Source organism: Sinocyclocheilus rhinocerous, unplaced genomic scaffold, assembly GCF_001515625.1.
Source record: "Sinocyclocheilus rhinocerous isolate Xijiao unplaced genomic scaffold, SAMN03320098_v1.1 scaffold66, whole genome shotgun sequence".
Lineage (NCBI taxonomy): Eukaryota > Metazoa > Chordata > Actinopteri > Cypriniformes > Cyprinidae > Sinocyclocheilus > Sinocyclocheilus rhinocerous.
In genome coordinates, this window is record NW_015662934.1 from 115093 (window position 1) to 125207 (window position 10115).

Sequence of the window (10115 nt, forward strand, 5' to 3'; positions counted from 1 at the left end):
AGATAGAAAGTTGCGTTAGATACTGAGGGTACCTCTATTTTGGGTATACATTACATAAACAACCTAGTTTTCAGACAACGCAACACCTCAAAATTCAGCTACAAGTTAGTCGAGCGCGCATTTTAATTTGGCGCCAAATAAACGTTCACGAACAGAATTCGAATTCACCTGAGGGTGCAACCATAGCACCTGCATAAATTCAAATTATACTAAACAGTTTTAATTCTACATATGTTTATACAGTGATTTCATACTGTACGTACTGTTCCGTAACTTAACACGTAAATACTGTTATTTCATATTTTGTCATTATATTGTAGATTTAGGCAACATAGGCTATCAGAAGTATATAAAAATTTTATTGTTGAGGTTTGACACTCCAAATTTGCTTTCTTAAGGACTTAAGAACTAGATGCTTAAGCATTCTGTAACATACTATGATACGTAAGTCTATAATCAAGAGATAAATCTTTCAGTCCTGTTCCAGTTATATTTTTTTAATTCGGCGCCAAATAAATGGTCGCGAGCTGAAATCAGATTCGCCTGAGACTATATCAGCTGCATAAAGTATATATAGGCCTATGCTAACCATTTTAATTCTATATATGTGATTCCATAACATACTGTAAGCTACGTTACTGTAAGTTGACAACATAACTACTGTTATTTATTTAATATTTTATCAATTTATTGTAGATTTACATATCAGAAGTAGCCTAGTAAGTACAAACAAAAATGTAATTGCTTATTTGTGTGATTACATCTGAAAATTTCTGAAGCCCTGGAATATAGCAGACATGTCATAGGCCTACTTAATTTTTTTACATACTTTTTTGCTGCTTTTACTACAGTTTATTTTTTTTGAACCAACCGCCAAGTAGGCTATTTCTATTTGCATGAAAACCAGGCCCTGGACCTTCTGCAAAACATTCATGTCTGTGTTTCACAAAAGAAGAACATGGAACCATGATGGTGAGTAAACAATGACAGAATTTCCTTGAGTATAAGTTTGTCTGAGTGGTGCGTGCGTGAAGAACTGCAATAATCTATTCAAGCATTATACCATTTGTTTATTATTTGTATGTATGTTTTAAATCCATTGAGGGACAGTTTGAAATGCACAAGCGCAGTCCGATCCCCAGAATACGAGTCAAAAAACGCAAAGTAAATCTCTCACAAACTGTAATACAGAACCATTTTGGTAAGGATGGAATAGTCTCTATATTCAGCGATAATGTCAACATTTCCATTCTCATGTACAAAAAACAAATCACAAAATGAACAACATACAATAGTACTCTATTTCTCATGTTCAACGTTTTTATATTTTTTTTGTTTTATTATTCCACATATTTATTCATTTACATATAAACATCTACAATCTCTACAGCACAGTACAATGATAAGGTGATAAACTCTCTGTCACATTTAAATTATGGCAATACATTGAAACTGACAAAAGCATCAGAAGACCTATGGTATATTTGCAGAGTACATGGATGTTGGCCTGTTGTTTTCTTTCAGCTGCTGTTTCATCAAATATGGCCAGCGGATATTTTAGTGTGCTTTCTTGCCCAATAGTTTGGGGGCAGAGCGAACATGTTTACCACTTATTGCTTTGATTTACTTTTGCACACAAGATTGATTGTTGCTAAGTGAACGCGTTTAGAAATACAAAAGACCCTGTAACAAAACCCAAAAGTCTTACGACCAGTACACAATCTTAAGTGAGGAAGTGCTTGTACACAGATAAGTCATAGCTTCACTGAGATTAGTTACTGTAATTCACAGCATACGACAGCAATTATGACATACTCGTTACTAGGGAACAACAGCTACACGTTGGAGATGTGAAGGGTTACAAACTGCTGGACTGTTTGGAAATGTTTTCGATGGGCCATTTTGAAAGTGACATCAAAGAAGTTCAATATATATAACAGATGATTGGTTGTGCGTACAAACAATTATCTAGTTTACTGACCAACCAAATCTTTAATATTTATCGTTTTCAAGCCTTCTCTAAATTGTAACCAGCTTTCGGCTCGTTTTAAACGTTTGCAAGAGCATGAAGTGCGTCCCATCGGAGTAAAACACCTGATTGAGAGATATGTCTATAGCCTCAAAACTTTGTTTTTCATATTGTTTTTCTGTTTGGTTCGCCACACCCTGCTAGAACGTCGATGTATTACAATTGACGCATTTGTCTGTGCCGTGATGTGAGATCTGCCAGTACAAACCGAGGAAATAGAAAATATTTGGCAATTAAAGATGCGCATGGTCACACATGGCACACATAAAGATTGTCACTACAGTATCTGTGACACTACTGGTGACCGACGGTCACGGCAGGGATGGCGGTTTCTAGAATTTTGTAACTATGTGATGCATGGCACTGCGCAATGCCGCTTTCTCCAATTTGGTTCGCCACACCCTGCTAGAACGTCGATGTATTACAAATGACGTTTTTGTCTGTGCCGTGCTGTGAGATCTGCCAGTACAAACCGAGGAAGTAGAAAATATTTGGCAATTAAAGATGCGCACGGTCACACATGGCAAACATAAAGATTGTCACTACAGTATCTGTGACACTACTGGTGACCGACGGTCACGGCAGGGATGGCGGTTTCTAGAATTTTGTAACTATGTGACACATGGCACTGCGCAATGCCGCTTTCTCCAATTGAAATAGGCTGTAAGGCTGTTAGAAACATTTCAAGAGCTTGAAAGTTACATTTGTGCCTAAAATTAATAGTTTGGTTGAAGTATTTTTAAATCTAAAAATGGTTGGTTGTATTGTGTGTCTACTCTGAGCACATAATATGGCTGCTATCCTACAAAATGGCAGTAAAGAATTTGAGAATGACACCAAAAACGGTTTTCATGTAAGCGCTGGTTGTGTTTACGAGCAACAGGGCTGAAATATATCTATTTTTTGCGTCATTATCTGGTTATTTAACCAGTTTTCCATGATTCTCCATGGAACTAGTATTAATTGTGCTTGGTAAAATGTAGCAGAATTGGACAAGTTGCTTGTCCTAATGGGATATATCCTAGGTTTTTGCTTCCTATCAAACGTTGCTTTATTTTTAAAATCCATTGGGTTTTGACTTTCGCTTCTTTTTCATGCTATATTCAGTCACTGCTACCAAGTCACCAAAGAATTGAACATCAGGTCAACAACGATACAGCAAAAAATTCACCCTGCATGTGGCACTACATCTGTTTCTACAGATACTCAAAGTAAAAAATACTATAAAATCAAACTCTCATAAACAGTTATATAAATAAATACAAATATTCAGAGAACACTCAACATTTCACATGCAAGCACACATACTTCCATACTTACACACACACCCACACACAGACGGATACCTCTGTTTCTTTACAAGAACACAAGAGAAAACGTGAAGGAGGGCGATTGTGTGTGCTGCAAATCAGTGTATTGACTTGTTCAGTCATTTTTTTATATATTTGCTTTGATAAAAAAAAAAATTAAATCCCTTAATGAACAGATAAACTGTATATACATACATCAAATGGAATCTATCTAAGACATATGTTGATACTAGTTCAACATTTGAACATGTAAATATATTTTCTTATATATATGTTTGTATATTTAATAATAGTTTGAGTGTTCAAACAGACAGACTTGAATTACAGCTAATTTTTATATATTTATATTCAATACATAATTTACATAATCATCAAAATAAAACTATTGTTTTTGACAGTTTAATCAAATCACATTGTGATTCATTTGTTCATTTTTTCCTTTAGTTTTTTCTTAATGGATTTTTTGTATGAAAACAGGGCGAATGTAACGTTTGTCTCAATGTTGGCGCACATTCGAAAGCGACGCAACTAAAACTGCTCTGTGGATCTCAATAGGAACACAAACTCTGGGACAAAGTATGATAGTAGCATAAAACAATGCAAAGTATGAATAATGGCGTACTAAACCATACAAATGACAACCCATCATGTCACTTATCTCATATTTTACATCATGTCCAAAGAATCATAGGTAGAGTAGCGTAATACAGAGCACTTTCATCAGTTATGTTCACTATCTTCAAGCATATTCTTATGAATCGACACACTTCATTGCATGCACAACACCGTCAATAATCAGACGTTTTGAAAGAACAACCGAATTTGAATTCCGAAAGCCAAAAATGAGTGAACCACTGTCTATAGTAATGTGACGTCAGTGTTAATGCATTAAAACATCTAAAAAGTGAGGAGTGCTTGAGCCGATATTGCAGACAATTGCGGCATCACACACTTTTTACGTTTTTGGGACACAACGGGCTTGAGTAAAGCAACAACAATAACCATCACCAGCACCACTAGATCAACACTGTCCATTCAAATATATCTACCTACTGATTTCACGGGCCCTCAGTGATGGTTTTCAAATCACGTGATGGCTCGGATGAAGATTAAAGGGAAAGTCAAAATGAACATGTTAAATTTCACATTCATTCCATAACGTAAAGCTGGAATGTGTTTAACATGGCAGTTTTTCTACACACACATACACACATACACATAGGGTTTCCAATATTCCTGTGAGACAGTGAGACATCAGCAGGGAACATGTCTATAAATGTAGATCTGAATGAAATCAAATTAAATTGAATGAAATAATAATACGATTGCACATATTGGAGGAATGAAGATATCTGTAAATGTTGGATTTGTGTGGGCTGCTTCCAGCATTGCTCACTCAAGGACAGGGTCAAACTCAAACGCCGCCACCTGCATGCTGGAACGCTGCACTATTGAAGCACCTGACCGCGAGTCTCAGGAAGCTTGAGAGCCAAGAAGCTTCCGACTGCCAAAGCTGCTGATGCAAAGAGGATGGGCACCGCTTTAGTGATGCCCACAAACGACTGGAAGATGCTGATGCCCAGAACTGCAGCTAACTTACAGAGGGCGTTTAGAAAGCCGAAGGCTGTAGTTCTGTGGAAAAGAAGAAAAATATTTAAAATTTCATAAATCGGATCTGTTTATAAAGAAATTCGTCCTTCTTTTTCAAAGAAGTCTCTTATGCTCACCAAGGCTCCTTTTATTTGCTCTAAAAACAGTAATATTGTGAAATATCATTACAATTTAAAATAACTTTTTTCCTATTTTAAAATGTAATTTATTCCTGTGATGCAAAGATAACTTTTCAGCTTTTCACATGATCCTTCAGAAATCATTCTACACTTTTTTTTAATTAAAGGTTCTTTATTGGTCACTGAAGGTTCCACAAAAAAAGCTTTAACAACCATGGAACCTTTTCATTGCAGAAGAGCTTCTTTATAGCAGAAAAAAGGTTTTTCAGACTAAGAAAAACATGATTCTTATAAGAACTGTTCACTAAAAGGTTCTTTGTGGAACTCAAAATGGTTCTTCTATGGCATCACTGACTGCACACAACAACAAAAAAAGTGTAATATGCTGAAGAAACATTTGGTATAATTATGAATGTTGAAAACAGTTGTTCTGCTTCATATTTTTGTGGAAGCGGATACATTTTTTCAGGATTCTTCGCTAAATAGAAAGTTATTTGGGATCTTTTATAATATTGTAAATGTCTCCAAACCGTTTCTGAAATCGTTTCTGAACTCTTAGGGGTGCTAAAGAGCCAATTTTGTTAAGCAGGCACTGTCAACATATTTTCTTAGAAATAATGCATAGCACTTTGTGGCAGAACTGCTGAGACTTCATTCATTTTGACTGAGAATTTTTAGATATGCCCTAAATTATGATGTATTTGATCTGCACTGCAGTGGCAATGCAGCACAGAATTACTGACATACATTTGATCTATTAATCTTTCAAATCATTTCACACAGTATGAAAACATTTTCATTAAAGGAGAAGAGAATCTTGCTTTTATTCAATTTCTTTACAAATACAGTACATGTTATAAAGCGTGGCACAAGTGCCCAGATATGTTTTGAGATCACTGTTAAATACACATGCAATTGTGAAAGATGCACAATAATCACAGAAATACAAGCTTGACCCACCTCTTGTCCGAGGGGTACAGCTCCACTGTTAGCACATCCAGGGCATTCCACGACGCAATGCTGATGCCCCCAAACAGACAGAGCAAGGCAATCATAGCAGATTCACTGTTTCCAAATGACAGGAAGAAGCAGCTGACGCAGGAAATCACACTGGAACCCGCTGCACCAGATGACAAGAGTGAGAACAAATGTTTATTATTTTTTAAAAAGAATTCATATTATTCGGAGCTCCAAAAACTATTTAGCACTGATGCAACTTGTTTTTCTTACCCAGCATTCTTAGACGTCCGATCTTGTCCATGAGCAGGGCAGACACGATGTTCCCGGGCAGGACAGCAAGTGTGCCGAGGAAGCTGACGAAATAGATCATGTACGCGTTGTTCTCATCGCTGAAATCCAGCATACAGCCCTCTTTGTTATGCAGAAAAGTGCTGTTGATGAGTTTGCTGTTGATCAGCCGGTACTTGAACAAGTCTAGAAACAGATGAGAGCTCTTGTTAACCAATGCAGCAGCGATTCTTTCAGTACACCAATTTAAGTATGCAGGCGTTTCTAGGTCAAATTTCTAAATTGCCAAGTTTTGGCTTTGTTCTCCTACAAGCACTCTTCAGTCCTCAAACATTATATGTAAGTCTCTTTGCATTGCTTTGACCATTCTCTGTAGATCCCACCTTATTGCATCCTACGATTGGTCGATTATGTACTATGTCTGCATGCTACTGGTCAAACTACTTTTCAGTCATTACATTCAGCAAGTATGAAAACAATAGCAAAGTAAAGCCAAAACCTGGATATTTTAGACAACTTAGAAATCATAGCCAAGACTTGTCTGGGAAAAAGAGGACGTATGGTCACCCTAGAATAAATAAACATCTTTATGCATGTAGTCTAATGCATTGAGCTACTTCAAGACGCAGAGGACAGAAACCAACTGAATTTTTGACATTTGCCTCCATACTAAAACCTTGTAAGCTGTCTACTGCCTTCAAATGGTTATTCACACGGGATATGGATACTATAGTCATTGGCATCCTGGATTAATTTATTCACTTAACCTTTTGAAAAACAGCATTTTGCATGCCTTGTAATGCATGGCAGGGGATGCATGCATGCAGGCATACACCAAAAAAAAAAAAATTCAGGAACACAAAAGAAGATATATTGAAGAATGTTGGTAACCAAACGGTTTTGGGTCCTGTTGACTTCTATAGTGTGGACAAAAAATAAGATGGAAAGGTTTGGTTATCAATATCTTCTTTTGGGTTTTAAAGAAGAAAGAAATGCATACAGGTTTGGAATGACTTGAGGATGAGTAAATTATGACAAAATAAATTATGATAAAAGCATCTGCAAATGCATTCATGTAAACATTAAAATGCTGTCTAGGTAGGCAGTGTACTAGGTTTTGGAACAGAGTCTTTGTTTCTTAGCCTCATCATTTATTTTCAAGCTACTCAAGGTAGGGCTGGGTATCGTTCAAAAATTTCCGATACGATACCGATACCGATACCTTGACTTCGATATCGGTTCCTGAATGATACTTTTTTCGATACCAATTTTATGAAATCAATGTATGAATAAACGGACATCTGCATATGATTGGAACTCCACGCAGCTCCCGCATTCTCCATTGGAAAATAATGGCTTCCGGTCTGTCACGACTCGCTTGTCGTTTGTCAGAGCTAGTGGAAAGCCGGGTGTGCCTCACACGTCCTGAAAAGTGAAGCTGCGGGCTCTTTGATCGCCCCCTGGTGGCTGGCTGCAGTACTGGTCATAAACCTCGCCCTCTCCATGTAAACGAATGGGACTTGAGTCAAAATAAAAAAATAAATTACACTTCCAATACAATTTTCCGAAAGATGGTTTTGGTCATTTAATCGATGGTGGTTTAAAGTGAGTTTTGAGTAAAAGCGGAATATAAATCTTATTTATTGTCTTATGTAGCATGATGCTACAGTTTGCATGAATGGACACATAACACACGCTTTCGGTCGTGTAACGTTAGTATGAATGGACATCTGCATATGATCGGAACTCCACACAGCTCCCGCGCTACTCTCCATTGGAAATGAATGACCGGTCTGTCGCTTGTTGTTTGTCGGAGATAGTGGAAAGCCGGCTTGAAACGCAGTGGAAACGCCAGTACGACGAGGATCGTTTTCATTTTAAAACAAAAACGCACCAGTGTAAATGTGGCTGGGATGCATTCACACTACAGCCTCACGTGTGCGCCATATCTCTGAGTGTAACCGGTGTAAACTAGTAGGTGTGTTCGACTTGACGAGGACTGACTGTGCAGACCGATCAGTGTATTACAGTACCACGAGAGCTATAGAGAGCAGACTGCCCTGCACGCTTTCAAATCGCTCTCTCGGATGTCAAACACTGATCGATCTGCGAAGCCCCGCTTCTAGTTGAACACACCGGCAAGGGCTGCAGGCTTATTGGCTCACTGACGCTGATGAGATTAACCCCTTAGGTATCGAAATTTGGTACGGAACGACGAGACGTTTTTTGATACTCGATGGTATCGAGGCAATTCGGTGCCTAAAGTATCAAACTCGATACCCAGCCCAAGGAAACAATCATAAACGCACAGCACGACTGAATCAGGAAAAGCAGATTGTCATTCCTTCACAGACAGGCAGAGGAAGAATCTGAGCTGGTGTTGCTAGGATACCTGAAACATTTTCAATGCATTCAATAGCTCTAGAAACAGGAGCCATTTTAACCGTGTCATACGAGTGTCTTCTTATAAAGATCAAAGCTTTGAACGACTACGGCTGGAATTCAAATATTTTATACGTCTGAATGCTGTTGAATGCCTATGCTATATATATTTTTTATACCCAGAAGGGTGAAACCTGTGGTTTTCTCACCTGTGTTGTAGAAGAGGGTGGAGATGAAGGTGCAGTTTTTGAAGAAGGGTTGCTTGACGTGATATCCTCAAAGTAGCATTCCTCAAACATGGAGTCTTCAAATACCATCGACTTCATCTTCAGATTCAAGAACCTTTAAAGACAAAGTGAAAAGATTCACTAAGAAATGTGTATTGCTGCCTTAGAGGTATTCAGAATTCCTTTAGCTTCTTCAAAGTGGCCCAAATACAAATGGATAACGAATAATGCAATCGCCAAAAACACACGTTTTGATTGTCCTGTGGTAAACATGAAATATTATACATAAAACAGATAAATATTACTAATTAAGCACCAAAACAATAAAACAAACTACAACAGAGAAATAATACAGTACAATGCAAATAATAAACAGAAATGTATTGAAAAAATATACAGTATACATTTGTAAATGTTTCTCCTATAATACTGTAAGAAAAATACAAATATAAACCGTTAAGATAATTACTGACAGGCAATAATAAAGGTCTAGTAAAAGTAAAAGTCTTCATCTGGTCTCTGTGATTTTGTATCATTCCTATTGGATATGTTGTGCATGTTGAGACAAATTTGTATTTAGACTTTATTGAAGGTCATGAAATTAAAACGGCATTGTGACTACAAAACAAAAAGCGTTAGCTGATAAGAGATTAGCTTGTATATAAAACCACATTCCTGATTAGCTGAACATAAACTAGATTTGTGGGAAAGACTTTATCTAGTTGAAGTGGAACAGCTGCTCATAATTGGGATACATTATTTGAATAAAACTGTAGGACACTGACTGATTAATGGTTTCATAGAGGGGCTGGAGGGTGATCACACTATCACAGGCTTCACATGAAAGCTTCTGAGGAACAGTTGCTCTGTTACAAACTCTAGTGAGCTGCCTTACGGTCTACAGGCAGCCACCTATGTGAAATGTATTTCTCTCAACTCGTCTGCATTCGCATGATTTTTAGCAACACACTCTGGGATTGTCTTTCTAAAAAAATATACATACTGTATGATCAAGGTTGTTATTGTAACTAAATCTAAAACTAATAAAAATCATTTTTGTTAAGTGAAATAAAGCTGAAATATAAATATTAGATGAAAAACCTAAATTTAAAGTTTGAAGTACAGAAATTAATTAAAAAAAAAAAAAAAAATCTAACTGTCGAAATCATTCAACCATTTTTTAAAAAAT

At 37.0% G+C, this 10115-nt stretch overlaps 1 protein-coding gene across 1 annotated transcript in view; it reads right to left on the reverse strand.

Annotated features, from left to right (window-relative positions):
• Positions 1–2421: 2421 nt before the first annotated feature.
• The window catches only part of sv2a (synaptic vesicle glycoprotein 2A), a 50570-nt gene continuing 42876 nt past the window's right edge, over positions 2422–10115 (reverse strand). Inside the window, 5 exon segments of the mRNA XM_016538670.1 lie at positions 2422–4971; positions 6030–6189; positions 6300–6503; positions 8909–8956; positions 8959–9041. Coding sequence (XP_016394156.1) covers positions 4788–4971; positions 6030–6189; positions 6300–6503; positions 8909–8956; positions 8959–9041 — 679 coding nt within the window. The 3' untranslated portion in view covers positions 2422–4787.